At 40.0% G+C, this 19,494-nt stretch overlaps 1 protein-coding gene across 2 annotated transcripts in view; it reads left to right on the top strand.

Moving 5' to 3' along the window:
- The window catches only part of COG5 (component of oligomeric golgi complex 5), a 208,030-nt gene that overhangs the window by 177,708 nt on the left and 10,828 nt on the right, over positions 1–19,494 (top strand). For both annotated transcript variants that reach the window (XM_062018831.1, XM_062018827.1), the window contains 7 exons: positions 4,284–4,394; positions 5,735–5,797; positions 6,545–6,648; positions 7,978–8,215; positions 17,567–17,643; positions 18,138–18,264; positions 18,823–18,902. In XM_062018831.1, the coding sequence (XP_061874815.1) occupies positions 4,284–4,394; positions 5,735–5,797; positions 6,545–6,648; positions 7,978–8,215; positions 17,567–17,643; positions 18,138–18,264; positions 18,823–18,902 (800 nt within the window). The remainder of the gene's footprint in view (positions 1–4,283; positions 4,395–5,734; positions 5,798–6,544; positions 6,649–7,977; positions 8,216–17,566; positions 17,644–18,137; positions 18,265–18,822; positions 18,903–19,494) is intronic.

Genomic DNA, 19,494 nt, shown 5'->3' on the forward strand with positions numbered 1-19,494 from the left:
CATACAGGTTGCATTTACTCTCTCCCTAAAGCACAATCTCTAAAATAAGCCAGGTGAATTACTCAGTAGAAGGGCTTGCTTTTCTACTTTGTGATTTCCTGCACGTGGTCAAGTGAAATTTTCTCAATTGTGCAACTTAACTGACCCAATAGGAGGCACCTGCAGTCCCAGCAGGAGAAGCAATTGTAACCGTGTTAGTGTATTGAAGGATACAAACTAAAAGAAACTGTGTTCCAGAAGGACCTCAGATTTTGGTGAAAACACAGTGCTAGTCATGGCTAACAGTTTCTCAACCATGTCAGGCCGAAGATGGGGGATACTGGAACAGGCTGCCCAGATGAGTTGTTAAGTCTCCTCTGGAGACATTCAAACCCACCTGGGTGAGTTCCTGTGTGACCTACTCTAGGTGGTCCTGCTCTGGCAGGGAGGTTGGACTGAATAATCTTTTGAGGTCCCTTCCAACCCTTAAGATTCTGTGATTCTGTGAAGCAAATCAGATGCCTTCAGTCAGCTTGTTCCTCTTCATGACATATTTTTTTTGTATTACCAGCTTCTACAAGTACTTGTTTCAACACTATAAACTACCCAATCTACTACTTAGTCCTCAGATTCTGTTGAATTACCTTTTTTTTTTAAAAAAAAAAAAGGCTTCTAGGCAGTTTCCTCCAGCTAGTCAGCTGCTGGGTTGAACTTGCAACTTGCAGTGTCTTGCCTTAGAGAATGTCCTCATTATACATATCAGAAAGGCAGTACCTACGGTATTTCTGTCTCATTTTAGCTTAACAGCTGCTCTTTTGAGTTTTCTTGAAATGTTGCATGGGATAGAAGCTCACATTCACATTCTTGAGGGTACCACAAAAATCCTGGGCTAATATTTGCTGGTGGTAAACTTCTCTGTCTCACTCCTATCTTCCTCACATATGTCTCATGTTTCTGGCGTAGCTTATGTTGGCAAAGGCAGCCCATTCTGACGTGCCATCCTTTGTAGAATTGCCACTTGCTGGGAAATAGGATGTTTGTGCTTTGTTCGTGCCCATGAAATTGCTGTAAATAGTAGACAGGCTTTCAGGTAAAAGCAGAAACAATTTACCCAATGAAAGTGAAGAGTGTAAGAGATCAATTGCTGTACTTAAAGACATACATAAAAGTGGAGCAGTTGCAGTCATTGTTGTTCTGCTCATTCAAGTCTGGCTTCAGCATGGTTTCTTTTCCTCTGTTTTCTTTTCAGCTAGCAGGCTCAAGCCAGACAACTCCCAGGGTGACTGATGATTCCCTGGAGATGGGATCTGGTCCTTAAGCTATGCTTTGTCTTTTAGTTACTTCTTTCCCAAAATAGACTCTGATTTGTGATGAAGTCACCCTTTCTGTCCTCCCTACCTCTGCTTAGCATAAATTTACCCTCCTAGTCTTCTGCATTTCTGGTTAAATGTAACTGATTACAAAGGCATCAGATTTTGTCTCTGGTTCCCTCATGAAAAGAAGGCCCTTATACTGTGTCATTCAGCAGTGCGTATGTGGCTAGGCTTCATGCTTACTTGACTTAACCTGTTTACACTATGTAATCTCCACTGGGCAGATAACAGTTCCATTACCACTGGTCTTAAATGCATAAACTCTGTCCAGCACAGAATTTCAAAAATACTTGCTATATGAGTGATGAATGTGAATCATTGATAAAACCTGGTATGATGGAAAATAGAGAGCTGACTTGTGTCTAAAGTAAATGAGTCATAAGCAGGGTTTGTTAGAACTGGGGACACAAAATGATGACGTTTTCCTACTTGAATGCATGATTGTACAGTGGATATTAGGGGTGTTGAGAATTCAATCCAAGGCACCATGTAGGTGCCAGGCATTCCCATGATGGTAGGGCTCACTTACCAGATATTTCCATGACACACCTTCAGGAGAAGCAGTTGTAGGAAACCTTGAGCTACTCAATTCCTACTGCTAGTTACAACAAGAGTTGAGTTTTTCAGGCCTCTTTGTTTTAGACCGGTGATTTTATTTTAAGGTACACGAGAGATCAACATATCCAGCTAACAAAGTTCAAATTAATATATTTAAAGGAATTTAATGTGGTAAACAATTTTCGAATGACCAATTGCTTTTAAGGCATACTAAGGTTTGGCCTGTGAAGCTGTCGTGCACCGTTACTGACTGCAAGAACAGTTACTTGTTGCTGCAGAGGAGTTATGTTTACCCTTATTACTGGTTTTACTTATCAGTTGTGTTTTCACCAGCAGAAGAGACAGTCTAATGAATTTATAATATCCAAGGAAAAAAAAGTTCAAAACTTCTACCATAGACTGTGAGGAACTGAAATTTAAGTGTCTAGGATGTAAAATTGTACTTACTAGTGTGTTTTATCTTTGATAGTTATAAATGTTCAAAAACCCAATTGAGTAGTCTGTACAGAGATGTGAGAAAAAAGGTGATTGGGGTCTGAGAGGGAGGTCAGCTGGGCATACGATGTTTCTCTGCAACAGCTGTTTTGTTGTTCAGCTGTGAAGCTATAAGCATGAGAAGCAGAACTCTTGAAACCAGTCGGGTTTGTCGAATAGAAATGTCAGGAAGGAAACAGATGTATGTAGCTCACATGGCTGTTCTTATCAGGAAGGCAGGAAGATGCTAAGAAGCTACATTTGACAGCTAGTCTAAAAATGCATTCTAACATCAAATAATTGAAAATACATTGGGAAAAAAATTCCCTCTGCAGAGGCCTCAGAAACCTAATTATCCTGCAATAATCCCTAAATTTCCAGAAGGGGAAATGAACTGTTGTGAATAAGTTTGAGTTCTTGTGTGCTTGCAAGAACTTGTCTAAAAATTCATTATTAGCAGTGATGGCAAATACTAGATAACTTTGCTTGCATACTATGTGTGTTTATGCTGAGTGGAAGCTATGGGAAGTACAGGAATAGTCTTTCATTAGTAAACTATTCACCGTTTCCCCTAACTTAAAAATTCTCATATTTTGTTTGTTCCTTTTGTTCTTAAACAATTTTTACTGTATATTCAGTTTTAGTTTATGAGCTTTCTGTAGGATCTACAACTATGTTTAAAGAAAGGTCTCTTGATGATTTGTTCAATTATATTGAACAAATATATTTTTACTGAGAGACTTTTGGAACTAGGCATCTTTAGGAGTTTCCTGGAGGATGATTTTTTATCCTGAACTATAGATAACTATATATATCTCTCTATAGAAATATATATGTAAAAAATATAGATAACTAGTAAAATAATTATAAAGTAAATTATAAATTAAAAAATAAAGTTCTGTTAATAGCAATTCTTGCTGTAATATTTAGATGTACTTCTAGCATTCACATAGTCTTTTGTCAGTTCTTTGTATTTCTGCAGCCTTCAGTGCACAAGAAAATTTCCATTTGTTTCCCACTTACAGTAAATTTTATTTTAAATTATAAGCATGTGCTGTGGTGTCCTTACAACCATTTTCACTGTGAGGGAGCCCTGGCACACGCTGCCCTGGCACAGACTGCCCAGGGAGGGTGTGGAGTCTCCTTGTCTGGAGGTTTTCAAAACCCACCTGGACACGTTCTGTGTGACCTGATCTAGGCAAACCTGCTTTGGCAGAGGGATTGGACTGTATGATCTCACCCAACTCCTACTATTCTGTGATTCTATGTGGTTCTTGTGGGACTGTTCTGTAGTAAATTGCTGTTTATGTATCATCCTGGAACTGTTATTTCTGTGGTAAATGTGTGCTTAAATATAAAGAAATATTTTTAAATGGTTGCTGAAAGATTAGCAGACAGAACTCTTTTTTTAATGACAGGACTAGCAGTTTTGATCCTTGTAGTTCTATTTTTCTGTTCATTTACAAGCCACTAATATGTACAAAACTGTAAGCCATCTATTTGAAGAGCTGGGTTCTCTAAAGAGGGACTTGAATGGTTGCCAGAAGTAAGGACTGAGGGTATAGAGAAAAGCATACTCTTTTCAGTTCCACTGCTGCTACTTTTCACTGCATCCTTGGGTGGGTGACTTCACCTGACTTTTAGATTACAAAGTTGAAGTTACACAGAGTCTAGGTATCCCCAAGAGATCTGGATCTGAATGCTGTGGTTTGGGAGCTGAGACAACAGTCTCTCACAGTTCCTGTTCCAGTTGTTCAGTTATCTGGAGATGAGTATCATGAATTAAGATGAAAGACCTATGACTTTCTGCTGTGGTCTAAGTTCCATTATCTATTGTTTAGTAGCGATGCACTGTTTCAAGATTTGGTGCTGTTTGAATAATTCCTGCCATCATTGCAGCTATCTACTCAAGGAGATGCCAGTCAGGTGATTGGACCACTGACAGACGGGCAGAGGAGGAACGTGGCTGTAGTTAATTCGCTGTACAAACTGCATCAGTCGGTTCTGAAGGTAGGCTTCCTTTGGCATTCCCCTTCTTCCAGCCTCAACAATTCTATGATAATTCCAGGCATAATGATAATTTCTTTGCTTTATTCTGTGCATATTCTCTCATTAGCTGATGTAAATTCTGGCAAACACAGCCCAATTTTGGGTTAAGAGTTGCACCTTGCTATACATTTGTACAACTTTGAGACTTGGTTGGCCCTTGTAAGCACCGATATGTGACAAATTGTCAATATTGAAGAGGAGGGAAAGATGTGTTTATAGAGAATAATCACATCTCATTACTGTTGTTTTGTGAACCTAAATAATTGAACCCTTTCTGGATTTTGTTATCAACTAAGCTCTGTCTTTGTATTGGTCAGCATGAGAGCTCGTGTCTATATCTGACCTTCACTGCTTTCCATGATTGTGGCCAAACTGAAAAAGAGAAGGAAAGAGTGAAATCAAGAAAAGCAACACACCACAAATATCTCCCTACATTGTTGCTATGACCAAAGTCTGGCCTGGAAATGTTTTCAGGACTAAGTGCAGTTGTGAATAATTTTAATTTACTGGCTTAGTGATGCCAATGGTTACACAACGTCCATAAATTAAAACAAACAGATACAGAGGTAGTTGTAGTTAATCATGCTTAAATCCTAGCCTGATTAAAAAATAAAAGATCATGAGTACTTCTGACTGTGGATATGTTTAAAGAATGTTAAAAAATGCTAAAAAGCCTATAAAATTTGCTTGAATTTTGCAAACAGATGGTAGATCAACTTTCAAGTCTGCTTTCTCTAATGTAGTTAGTAATGAACCTCATGTGCCTTAGTGTTGGAGAGAGATCTGATATGATTCAGTCTTTAACTTCAGTACTTATCTGGCTTAAAAATACTATTGTATAGCATGTTCATAACTGTAAGAAAATTGGTAGAATATTCCTTAAGATCATTCCTTGATTTTCAATTGCAGTATCATTGTAACTGTACATAAACAGCTATTTCACATGTAATATTATAGTAATCATAATGCAACATAAACCAGCCATTCCTTCAAATATTTACCATAGAGCAGCTTGTATAGTTCTCCATACATTCTATACTTAGAAGTGGGAGAACACATTGCTTATTTTTATTCTGATTCTGACAAGGCAGAAGCGAAGTCTGTAGGAAATTTGAGAGTGAAGGACTGACACTGGTACATTAGAAGTTCTGTCCATACAAAACACAATTGGTAATTTGCTGTGCCTATGTAAAGCACTCATTACTGAGGATAACTGAGTATGTTTTAAAATCAAATTAAACATTGTGGATTTTAGTTGTTTGTTGGCTGTCTTCTGTTAACAACTCCTTTAAACTTTTTAGGTTGTTACCAATCAGAGCTCGTTTCCAGCAGCCGCTGAGCAAACAATCACAAATGCCTTAAAGGTAATTGAATGAGCAAATGTTGCAGGGTTAGGGCTGAGCTTTGCTTTGTTTGTTACACTTGAAATGGGCACTTGTTTTCCCAGGTATGATTTTGTGTCATTATATGTTAGTCAAAGCTATGCAAATACTCTGAAACTTATATTTTGTTGTATCTGCAGCTACATATATGCTGCAGGTGCCAAATCACTGCTTGAGTAGCATTTGTATTCAAGAATATTCTCGTAATGGCCGGAACCCAGATGTCACCTGACTGCGAAAATAAATGTCTTTCTCTGCAGCATTTACACAGCAATAGCTGGATCCTTCATCACCCCCTTATCCTCCTGCCACACACATAAAATGATGATTCGTATGCTTCCTGGTGCTTTTCTGGGGAGTGATGTGGCTGGCCATGCAGCCCTCCATGGATGACAGCTCTCCACGTCCATCCTGCCGTGTGCTGATCTGGGGAGGGTAGTGTGCAGCAGAATGAAATGTGTGCACCAAAACACGTACATTTACAAACCAGGAATGCCAGATTGTTGTGCACCTTCTTGAAAGAAGGCTTCACATAGTAAACAGCCTTCTTTCTGTTCTGTGCTGGTAAAAATCATCTCTCTTAGGTTTTTGTCCTTCTATTTAGATGTTGCTAATGCAGAATAGTAAAAAGCACTGTTGAAATTAACGGTTTGTCAAAGTATTTTTGAGGTGTCAAAATGCAAACGGTTTTAGTTTCTGTTTCCTTACTTCTGCCTTTTTCTATTTTAGGCAGTCCATGATCTAATGGGTAGTGCTATTCAACCGTTACTGAACTCTGTAGGAGATTCAGTAGAAGCTATTATCATCACTATGCACCAGGAAGATTTTTCTGGGTAACTAGAAATATTTTTTTAATTCACCACTGCTTTAGTAAGATGTCCTGCATATGCATAATTGTTATTGCCACAGTGTCCTTGGAGCAAGAGCGCTTGTCTGTTGAGGGGAAGGCGATGCTTTATGGTCAGTGAACACAGAAAACAGAATTACACTTATCTATTGAAACAATGAAATCAGATAGCACCTGTCTTCTTCCTTTTTTAATATCTGTTGAGTAAAATTAATTTTAGGTAAAAAAATAAAGCTAAGCAGAGGCCATTTTTTTGTGTGTAAAAAAACCCTTTTGCTTTCAAAATTTATTTTTTGTGGACAGTCTTCAGAACTATTAACATTCCTGTTTCTCAAAATGAAGCATATAACCTCTGGTTCGAAATTACACTGATTTTTTCTGAAGTATTATTGACTATGAAGTGATTAAAAAATCTTTTTTATTGAAAGCTCAGATTTAGTGTATTGTACTGTTTTCCCATAGCATTTTAATTGAAATTTCCAGTATTCTTTATCTGCAAAGACCTTGGATCCTACCAATAATTGAGACTTCCTTCCTGAATGTTATTTTGGTCGCTATCTCTGTTCTGACATTGCTTATATCATCATCAGATGTCCTGGTTTTTGTCTTGGAAATTCACTGAAAATAGTATATTTTCAGGGGTGTTGTAAAATTTCTTTTAGATTTTTTTTAAACAATATTTTACCCTCTCCATCTTTCTTACTAGCAAGAGACCTGTCTGGGTTGATAATCCAATTCCAGCCAGAGGCTAAGTTTTGTTAGGTAGCCTGTATGCTCAGGTTCCTGAGTTTAGAAAAGCTCTTTTGCCTGGATGATTCAAAGAAAGAGAAAAGTGATTGATTTCTGTGTTCTGTAGCTCCTGTGCTGCTTCTGTGGTAATTAGGTGGACTTTATAATCCTGGTTTTGGAGGAAGCTATGAAACTAGTTCTATACAGAGAATGGGTTTGGGATGAGCTAAACTAGTAACCCTGGGACATGTGCTTGTATTTTCTGATCCACTGTTAGACATTCAAGACAACAAATGGGACATTTATATTTAGGGGTTGGATTTGAGGTCTAGGCAAAGGCAATGCAAGTTGGGTGTGAGTGGGGTGATTTCTTGTATCTTGTTAGAATGGGAATCGCTGATAGATATTTTTTGACTGCAATTTCAGTGTGCTACATGCTCTTTATTCTGAGTAGAAATGAGCCTCTACAATTCATGCCATGACTTTGTGGGGTTGGAAAAAGTAAAAACTGATCCAATAGTTTTTGGTTGTGTTTTAAAAATGAATTTAGCTGTCCTCATTTCTTTTCTTTTTTTTTTTTTCCCAGATCATTATCCATCTCGGGAAAACCAGATGTCCCTTGTTCTCTGTACATGAAAGAACTACAGGGTTTTATAGCAAGAGTCATGAGCGACTACTTCAGACATTTTGAGTGTTTTGACTTTGTCTTTGATAATACTGAAGCCATGGCTCAAAGAGCAATTGAACTTTTCATTCGCAATGCCAGTCTAATAAGGCCCCTTGGTGAAGGTGGGAAGATGCGGCTGGCGGCAGATTTTGCACAGGTACCCTTCATACTGATTCCTGCCTTTTGCTGCTTCTTCACTGTGTTCAGTGAAAAATGCCGATACCTTTGTCCCCATCAAAGTATGAGCAAGCAGTTGTAGAGATGGATGCATTGCACTTCTAAACATCCCCTCTGATGAGATACTGTATCCTGAGAAATGCATCCACTAAGTAGTTGAAGATCCCTAGTCACTGTGAGGCACATTCAGGGAGGTCTGACAGCTTCCTATCAAATGACTGTTGCATTTAGGTTCAGCTGCATCTTGACATTTTATCCCACTTGACTGACCTCTTCGGTACGTCCGTCATTTACTGCTATTCATTCACTTCATTCTTTCTCTCTCTTCTCATGGAATAGTGTGTTGCTTTCTGAATCGCTTCATGTATCACAGTGCCCACAGTGGTTACTTGCTAACTCAGCTGCCTTGCAGTGTAGGAGACAAGCTAAAGAAAATACCAATATCCCGTGGAGAGCTGCCTTTTTGGTAACAGAAGGGCAGTTTTCTTGTGGAGTCTGACCTGATAGATTTACCTACCTCTTAGTTTTACCTAGCTCTTACGCTGAACTAAAACACAGAAGAAATTGCCAGGTTAATATCTGCCACCTTTTTGCGTTATCTGCTATATTTGGATTTGATTTTTCAGTGGTAACCCTGTGATTAACTTGCCAAAAAATAGAGTCATCCACTAAATTGGTGTTGTGTTTTAACCCCAACCAGCAACAAAGCACCACACAGCTGCTCACTCACTCCTGCCCCTGGCAGTGAGGTGGGGAGGAGGAGACAAGTAACACTCCAGAGTAGAGATAAGAACAGTTTAATAATGGAAATATAATAACAATAATAATAATAGTCAGATAACAATAGAATGAAATAAAACCTTGTGATGCACAGTGCAAGTGCTCACCATTCACTGACTAACGCACAGCCAGTCCCTGTGCGACGATCCCTCCCCTGAGCATGACATCCTGTGGTGTGGGATATCCCTTCGGCCAGTTGGGGTCAGCTGTCCCAGCTGTGCCCCTCACCAGCCTCCTCACTGGCAGGGCTCAAGAAGCTAAAAAATCTTTGACTTAGTACAAACACTACTTGGCAACATCTTAAAACATCTCTGTGTTATCAACATTATTCTAAATCCAAAACACAGCACTGTACCAGCTACTAAGAAGAAAATGAACTCTGTCCCAGCTGAAACCAGGACAGTTGGTCTGTGGGACCCAGTTACTATTATGCAACTGGAACAGGGACTTAGCACTAGCTTCTTGCATACCAAGTGCTGCTTTTGGCTGGCAGGGAACTAGGTAGGAGTGGAAGGCAGGCAGAGAGGAATGACTGCCATCTCTGCTCCAGCTTGTGGCTGCTTTGTGTCGTTTGCCTGTGAGCTACATGCACCTGAGTAGAGGTTTTGTTATTTGTCATTCAAAAGTACCAAATCAGCCTTTAACCACAGAAGTTAAGGGGAAGTTTTTAGTTGCTTTCAGTGAGAAGATTCTGTTCTCTTCTCTATTTTGAAGACAACTAGCATAAAACTGAAGGTAAAAAATGATGTTTGACTCCTCCTCTGGAAGCAATATAGATAACTTTTGTAATAGATGCTGCACCGGTAAAGTAAGCCATATAAATCTGGGAAATATCTTCACCTTACTCTACAGGAAAGAGCATCTGATCTAAGCACCTATTATGGTAATACTAAAAATACCACTTGTTTATCTTTTTTAAACACTTTATTTTCTCATTCTGTCATGGGCTGCCTTTTAAGTGAAAAATGAAGGGATTTCTTCGTTAGAGGGTAGGGGGATTTGCATGTTCTGTCCCACTGGGCTGAGTATAACTCCTGAATAGACAACCATGTGAAGATAAATGTTCTGATTTCTCTTCTTTAGTACCATGGAAAAAAAAACCTAACACAAAAACGTTTTGAATTCATTCTTCTCTCTTGCCTTCAACTGTTGTTGCATCTGGGGGCTGCCTTCTGTTTTTCTCATCTTCACATTGCACCATATTTTTGGCTTGTTTAAATATCACCTTAAGACAAGAACTATCTGGGTCCAACCAGCACCATACAGCCACCTCAACACTCATCCTGCCTTCGAGCATCTCTGCTGCCTTATATCCATGTTTTCTGGGGTGTGTCTGTCCCTTCAAAAAACCTTGCCTTGGGTTTTGGGCTTGTGCCTATGATGCCAGATCCTGGTAACCGTGCTGGGGAGGTTGTAGTGTCTGTGACCCGTCCAGGAGTCCTGGGCAAGTTTGCCAAAACGTGGCTATAATTCTGAGCAGGAGGTGATTTGGTTCCATGTTCCTGTTCCCATGGCACATGGCTTTGTTGAGAAAAATACTTGATTCCTCTAAAGAGAAGAGAGGTTGCTGCTGCTTTGGGCTGAGGAGAGCAGGGAGCAGGCGTTTAGCTGGACTGCTGGCTTGATGGGAAGGATAAACTTTTCCAAATGGCCATAAATGCTGCATGCAGGATATTTTTTATTCCCAGAAAGGCACTGCATTGTTGGACTAAAGCCAAACCCAAGGGAAAGGACCTGCCTGGAAAGTCACTGTGTCTGTAGGAGGAAGTTTGTTTATAAACTGTTTTCACTTGTGCTCTGCCTTGTAGAGTCATTATGAATTTTCTAGATGCAAAAAGAGTTACATGTTCCTGATTAAAACTGTCTTTTGAGATCTAAAACCCTTTTTGGTGTTCTGGGGTTACTTGCACACAAAAGACCTGGGCAGAAGTTTGTCCTGAAGCTTTGGTTAATTTGAGGTCCTGTTATAAACACACATGCAGTAAGTCAAATAGCCTTGAGTTGCATCAGGTTTTGGGTCTCTCATGTGCTTATGGTGGTTTCTTTCAGGACACTCAGAGTTAGACTTACAGCTGCCTTATACTCAGCAGAACAGCTCTGGCCAAGAGTCAGATTTGAAGGTTTTTTTCCATTGGAAATGTGTTCTACTGCTTAAGTTGCCTCAAAACAACAGGTGTCTGCACAGAATTGGGAAAACTGAGGCATGGAGTTCTTTTCACTCAGAACTGGGTTCAATGAGGTGCAAAACAGCCAATTTTCTTGAGTAAGGCTCAGCTACTTATACAGTTAGGAACTAGTGCTGAAATTCTGTTGAATTCTGTCTTATGGTGTTTCCAGTGTCAGTATTGCATTTTGCCGCCTTGTGCGTTGCAGATATTTCAGCAGTAAGACTAGATACGTGCTAGCATGGCAGCTGTAAACCAGAGGTATGAGAGGCTTGAAATACATCTGAACGTTATTAATATGATTTCATAAAGATCAGTGCTTACAGAAACATTATAAGCCCTAGGAAATGTCTGCAGTGCTGCAAGGTTATTATCACACACTGTGCTGTTCCTTGGGACTCTCGTCGTTTGAAATATTTCCAGTCTACAGGCTGAATTCACTTCTTTTTGTGCCCTCAGTTTTTATGCAGGCAATTGCACAAGATTACTTTTCAGTTCACTCCTATAAATTCCTAGATCATTTTGTTTTCATTTGGGTTTATATTTTAAGGTGGCTGTAATTCAGTATTCACCTATGTGATTCCAAATTTCCCTTTTTAAGTCGATACTAGTTGGCCTGAACAAAATGTTCCCCTGGAGGCAAGCAAGCCAGCAAGTCCTGGCGGTTTTTCAACATTTACGTTTCTTGGGAGTACCAGTTCTTCTCCAGAGGACCTTTTAACTTGTTTGATATTCAGAGTTGTTACAGCACTCATGCTTAGGCACACTCTGGAGTTGATGACTTGTAGTTCAGCCCTTCCTAAAGCCCAGTGAAAGTTATGGACAATGCAGCAAAGAATGAAATGGAAGCACAATAAGCTGATAAATTTATTTCGAAGAAAGAAGGGATTTACATTAATATTTGACATCGAAATTAGTCATCTGCTATATACACATTGTAAGCTGATATAGGAAAACAGCTCTTTATTAATAGCAAATATAAAACACAACTGCATTCAAATAAGCTAGTCTAGAAATTGCAAAGATATAATTCTATGATTCTATGATTCTATGATTAAGTAATCTTTATGCCTCATGACATGAAGGCATGACATGATTTCCCTTCTTTTCACAGTACAGGTGGATGTTTAGAGCGACATACAAGGCAGGAGACTGCCTATACCAAGAAACCCATCTCATGTCATGACTGATTATTTTCAACTGTGTCAAGTGAACTATTTTTATAGGTCCTGTTTGAGTTAATACTGTTCTATATAAACCTTATATTTCTTATGTAGGAGTGATTTATAGCTGTTTTTTTGGCATTGTTCAGTACTGTGTTCAAACAGTTTTGATGGAGCATAGTTAGCACTGCCACCATCTCTTCGAGTCTGTATCAGTCAAGTACTACAAAATGGTTTGGTTTGTTGAATATTCCTAGAAAAATGTTTTTACTGTAGATGTTGTCAATGCTAAATTCTAGTGCAGAGGAAATGTTTTTATCTGCTGGTTAGCCTATGGCTAGAATCTGGTTTCCTGATTCAACATGTGACATTAAAAAAGCAAGAATATTTGGGTTTTTAAAAATGCAAACAGATTTGCTCTTTTGATCAAGCATGTAAAAACAAGTGTAAAAATGCTTTTAAAATGTTTTTTCCTAAAAAATTTCCTTCCTAGTTTCTTGTGGAGAGGTGAGACAAGCATCATGGTTGTAGTCACAAGGACAGAAACTACTAAAGCTAAAATGCATGTAGTGTTTAATGCTAAATATTATACTGGAAGGAAGAAATCCTTTTCTGATGTGTGTTCTTTTGGAGGCAATCCAGCTGAAGGATTTTCTTAAACATCAGCCGTTTTGGAATTACTGCATGGGGGAGAAATCAAATTCCATGTCCCTTCGAGGCCAGCTCCTTTCATATAATAGTTCAGAGCTCTTCTGCTCCCTTGCTTGTTAAAGCATTCTCTCCCGGTGAATGGCTGGGAAAAAAAAGCATTTTGAGTTAACATTTAAAACCTTGGAATTCATCTTGGCCAGAAGGAAATGTAATTGCTAAAAAATTAATGTTAAGATTTTCCAGCTGAAAAAACAGCTGTTTAGTAATGAGAGATCTTGAAAGAACCACAATAGGCACTAAACAATAACTCCACTATGGGGTTTTTCAAAGTGCTCTTCTATATATATGCATTATCTGTATCTGGATTACCTACTCACTTCACCCTTGGGTTGCTGAACATAATCCAATTAGAGAAGCCAGCCATGTGATGCATTTTTTACAATATGGCTAGCCAGTGAATAGTTCAACAGATAATCGACCACCTCGCCATGGGCTATGGCAGGGTCATATGAGAAGAAAAGATAATATATCCTTTTTGGGCTTGGAGAGCAAGAATCATTGAGAAGCAGCATACGTTGGTCAGGAGCCCGCCACCGTGTTCTGCGAAGCACGGCAAAATAACATGAATAAATCATGGAAGAGCAATGGGTTTTGTACAAAGTTAGAAGAAACAAGGCAAAGTCATTAGGCCACCTTCTGTTCTAGCTGCCCCTTCCTTTTTGACCAGCACGTGCACTTTCTACTGCTTCTCTTGGATCCCGTGTTCATGGTAAACTCACATGGGTTGATCAAGCCTCTGTGGCTGCAAATTACTGTGCAGACAACTGATTTGTCACTGAATTTAACTTGGATACCTGAATTTTCAATTTTGCGTTTCTGGGAGAGAAATTTGGAAAATAAACAAAATATTCTGCTTGCCATTTCATCTGTAAAGTCTATGGGACATGGCTGTATGAAGGGCCTTGTACACACGATACAAATACTGGCTTGCAGACAGCCAGAAGCATCACCCGACCTGTAAAAGCTCACCAAAATGCCTTGGAAACTGTAGCTGTATATCATAGCAAAAGCTGCTACAGTATAAACATGCTGCATGAATCAACAGTTGATGCAGCTTCAGGTGATGACAGGTAGCAAAACCATGAAGTGATGTATGCTCAGCCCTCTGCCCAGTTTCAGCACCTTCAAAACAGCAGCTGTTGCAGCTGAATGATTCCTCCCCAGCACTTGCTCCCAGGCCAGCGGTGCTGGCTGGCACAGTGCTCAGTGGAGACACAAAACCCCTCAGTGGGCCTGCAGAAATGAATGTAACAGCAGCAGAAAGATGCTGTAGCATCTCACCACATCATTGAGCTCAGACAAATAAGATTCAAGTGAAGAAAACAGTCTTAGTTATTATGCAGAGTAGAGTTTGTTGGAGAGGCTGGGTTATAACACAGCAGAATAGTGTTGTAAATCAAAGAAAAAAAGTTTCTGTGGTTGATGTACATTTTTACCACATTAGTTTTCACTCATTCCCACTCTTCATGAGTCAATTTGAGATGGTATAGTATGCTGCAAAGCTTAAAAGCAATTTTTTTTTCTTTGGCAGCCAGCACTTCACGAATCAACCATCTGCTGCCATTAAATCAATCTAGTTCTAGCAATACTAATAATTTCCTACAGTGAATAAAGGTTGAAGATGAAGTAATAGAATTTTCCAAAGTAAATTCTATTCCTTAGTACTTAAGACTAAAAGTGTTCATTTGTGAAAGCTGACAAATATGTTTGAGAGGATATCATTTAAATTTGCTTTAATAAAGAATTGGCTAAGCTGTAGAAAGTTTCACTTACATCTCGTTACATCATGTTATGTTTCAGGAGTGAAACAATCATTTAAAACTTATTAAACAAAATCATATTTTGCCACACTGGGATTTCTTTCCCCTCATGAGTACAGTTTGATCCATGCATCTCTGTTTCCACAAGTCAGACTGGCAGTCTGTTGCCTGTTATCAGGTTCTCTAAACACCTAAAAGAATTCTCTTTAGTTCTTGACAGCTACAAGCCCATGGCCCCCAGCAGAGCTAGCACACCAGCTCCTGCAGGGTATCAGTTACTTCCAGCTGTCCCTACCCAACACTGTTGCCTGAAAAGAAGCTCTGGGCAAATCAGGGTCTTGCTCTTATTTGTTTTTCAGAGTCTGTCAGGTTCTTGTATCATGATTCAGAAAAGCCTGCTTAGTTAGCTCTTCTTTATGGCTACTTGCTCTTAGTTCAGTGCATCAGACTGGCCTTTTTTGGCCCAGTGTGCTCAGAAGTGTTCCAGGGGATCTGGGGGAACAACATGCTGAACTTGCTCTAAGCTTCATCGCTGTTTGGAGTTGGAGTAGCTCCCTGCAGAGATCCTCGGGGACAAACCGTCTGTCCTGGGAATGTGCAAGCAACCTCACATCCCTGTGCCGGTGAATTTGGTGCAGGGCATGGCAGCCCAAAGCTCCTCCTCTGGTGTGGGGGCTTTGGCTTCACCTGGGGATGCCTTTTGCCCTGGCTGGCAGATGGCTTGCCCATCAGGAACCGCAGGATGGCTCTCCATGCTCTTCAGCTTGCTCAGCAGGCACTCCTTGGCCTTGCGTGGAGGAGAGATGCCCAGGCCCCCAGGCTGCGAGGGTTATGGAGGAGCAGGGCAGAGATCCCACCCAGCTCTACAGAAGGGGCCAGTTCATAGCCTAGAGTAGATTTGGGGGCCAGAAGGGCTGCAGGCAGGAGGGAGCTGGGCTGTTACCCAGGGCTGGAGCAGTTGTTCATCTGAAAGCTGAAGACAAAGATCCTTAGTTTTGCTTCCTGGATTTTTATTCACTTTCTTCTTCTGTGGATTTCTACTTAATATAAGATTCAGATCTCAGATGGCTTAGAAGTGCCTGATGTGGGGCATGCACTCCAAGGTCGCTGGGCTGAGGAGCAGCATTGCCTTGCCTGTGTGCTGGCTCTGAGGGGGCTCTGCCCATTGCCTTTTGGAGGTGCCCTCCTCTCCTTGTCTCGAGAGGAAACACAGGTGCCTGGGCTAGGCCCGCTGGCTTTTCCAGCTCTGTCTGACTGTCAAGTAGGTGTCAAACTCCTACAACATGACCCACCTGACCTATTTTAGATGTCTGCCTTGGGGAAAGATGCATCACACTCCAGCAGTGGCTCTTTCTCTCCACTGAGTATGAACAGAACCTGGAGATGTTGCAAAGTAGGTGAGATGGCTTCTGCCCTACTTCTTCAGATGGCTGCCTGAAGTAGAAGTAGATGGCCTTGATTTGCATTAACAGCTCATTTGGTTTCTTCTATTTTGAGATGACTATGGCATCATAGTTCACTTCACCATCTTCTTTGTTTATGCTGGAAGCCCAGCATAGCGATGTGCTCTTGGTGAAGCTGAAGGCCCAGCAGCCACCTCTGTCTGAAGAAATTCTACAGCTGGAAAGAATAATAGTATTAAAGACTTCACTGTAAATAGTGTCTTATCACAAGCACTTTGAAACTCATTCATCAGTGTTACTTATATGGGAATCTCATTGCATGGTGTTTGTGATCTTGTTACTTATTTTGGCTCTCATCCTTTGAAACAGTTTAATTGTGCATTATGTGGAAATCAAAGTCTGAATAGTCTTTCAAGTTGAGGATTTAAAAAACCCCATACATGGAGAATACAGCTTGCATCTCTCTGTCAGCTGACACTTCAGCACTGCAAAAAGTAAAGTCTTCATCCATATCTGCCTGAAGTTACCTATGGGAGTTTTTTGAGTGGTGGTGCGTATTGATGTGCAAATGAGCTGAAATTTTGCCATGTAATGTTTGTGTTTGGTCTGACATCGGGAAGTGAAAGTGTTCTTTCTCTGGCTTTTGTTCAAAAAGGCAGGTGACCTTCAGTGCTTAAAAACCAAAGTGGTTAAAGATGGTTTGTGTTTAAAGATGTCTGCTGTAACTCGGCAGTATGAAAATAAGTGTGAAAATAATGCTCTTACTGGTGCTTTTTTGCCTATGATTCCGTATGACCCTGTGGCAGTCCTAGCTGCCTTCTTTCTAACCTGCATAGGTTCTGTGATCTAAAATTTGGGGCCAAGTGTTCAGAAAGGATTCACTTTATCCTTGTCTTTTGCCAAAGGAGGGAGTGCCCAGCTGAAATGCATATGTATTTTTACTGCTTTAGTAGTTATTTGTGGAGACCTCCCTAGATTTGCATGATTCCTGGGCTGTGCACAGATAGTTGCTTCATCAGGAAACTCATCACCAACAAAATAAACCTGCTGTGAGAAACAAAGCTTCAGTCTCAGAAAGCTCAGGAAAGCCCTTCTGCTCTTACTCAGAGACTGTCACTGTCTTTTGTCACGGGATGCTTCCGATCTCACCAAGAGTAAGGCAAGAGTCTTGGCCTGGGTGATGTGTTACGAAAGGAAAGGATGAGTTTGTGTCTCAAATTGAACCACTAGCAAAAAGTCAGACCAAAAAGGTCTGCAAGTTTGAGTTACTGCTTAAAGGCAGGCTATTTTGATACCAAGTTTTGTATTTTGAGCCAATCTGATTGAAATGAAAATGGTTGTTTTTACAGATGGAGTTAGCAGTAGCACCGCTCTGTCGGCGGGTCTCTGACCTGGGAAGATCTTACAGACAGCTGAGGTCATTCAGGTGAGTTACCATCACAGGAAGTAGGAATTGGCCAAACTGCATTTCAAGACTGATTTGTTCCCTTCTGTTAGTTCTGATTGAACTGAGAGCTTTCTTGGCAACACCCACCTGCAAATTAGAAATAGATTAAAGTTCTTTTAAATTTTATGCAGAGTATAACTATGATTTAACGATCTTTGTCATGCAAATGTTGGCCAAATTGTACTTTTTTTGTGTGTTGCTTTCAGTGTAACTTCTGTATGACAGTGAGTTCTATAGTTACCTCAAGTGTTTTCACTGAAATATCAAATTTACAGCCCTGTATCATTTAATTACAATAGCCAACTTCTGTAAATTTTTTCAAGCTGAATCTGTGTTGAAAAGCTAAGATGCAGGCTAGTAGACAAAAAATAGATGCTTCTATCCTAACACAATATTACCAACACGTAGACGTTTTTCTAATGCAGAAAATAAGCTTTTTCTTCCTTTCACAAATATATTGCTACATTTTCCAGACCGCTGCTGTTCCAGACCAGTGAGCATATTGCCAGTAGCCCAGCTCTGGGAGAGGTTATTCCATTCAGCATTATTCTTCAGTTCTTATTTACGAGAGCACCACCAGAGTTAAAATCACCCTTCCAGGTAATAAGATCAACCTGTCTTTCCTTTCGAGGTGCCCTAAGGAGGAATGAACATTGTACTTTGTCCTAGGTATTTTAGTTAAAAAGTATTCAAGCTCATACTTTACATGATTTACTGGCTTTTGGTTTTATCACAGCAAAAGTGTCACAGTCATTGACTTCAGATTTTGATTAATTAACAAGAGGAAGATGATAACCTGATTTTAAATAGACTTTCAATTATTTAATACTCTGTCAGCTCATAGAAGAAATTCCAGGTCTTATCCCAGACTGCAAATTACTTGGATCCCACTCATGTAAGGTGCAGGAAATCTAGATGCAAACCCCTGTCAGAACTGGGCAAAGAGTTAATGTAGGAGAACACTTCTGAGCTCTCAAGTAACCTATTGGGCTATTTATCGTAATTATATCTGATTCTTTAATTCATTCTGCATCACTGCTGTATTAAGATTCATTCTGCATCACTGCAGTATTGAGAGTCGTCATCTGTGATTCTGAATTTGGTGTGTTTCCTTTTTCGTATTTATGTGTAATTTGTGTTTGTGTTTCTCTGTATCAGAGGGCTGAGTGGTCCATTGCCCGCTACTCCCAGTGGCTCGATGATCATCCATCTGAAAAAGACAGGCTTGCTCTCATACGGTAAAAATCATACTTCTTTCTTCTCTACATTTATGATAAGGGAGCAGTAACTGACCTGCACACCAGGACTGGTCTTGAAAAGTAGAAAATCGTGCTATAAGAGCTGTTTCATAAATAGCATTATCCTCTCTCCACTCATGGGATGAGCTGAGAAACGGGAGAATATATAAACTGAGCCCTCCTCACCACCCCCCATACCCAAACCCTCCAGTGCCTTTGCAGAGAGCACATAATCTTCTTGCAAAAGAAGGAAAATATACACAATAGTGGTTTAAATTAACACCATGTTTTAGCAAAACTGTCTCTCTCAACAGTTGAAAAGTCAGGGCTGTAGCCCTGTATCAGAAAAGAGAAGCTTTGGAAGCTTAAGCAATGAAAATGTAGATAGGAATTTTTAAATTGAAGAGCCTTGTTACACCCCTGTGATGTTATTCTTCCAGAAGTCAGCCTGGGATCTTTAGGAAGTGATAACTACGTCTGATTTTTAAGATCTTCCTAGGGTGCATGACTAACATAGCTAAATACTGGTTTGCATCTTAAAATGGTAGGAAAAGTTTTTTCAAAACAAGCTGATTTTAAAAGAATGGTGGAG

The sequence above is a fragment of the Colius striatus genome, chromosome 1, assembly GCF_028858725.1.
Source record: "Colius striatus isolate bColStr4 chromosome 1, bColStr4.1.hap1, whole genome shotgun sequence".
Classification (NCBI taxonomy): domain Eukaryota; kingdom Metazoa; phylum Chordata; class Aves; order Coliiformes; family Coliidae; genus Colius; species Colius striatus.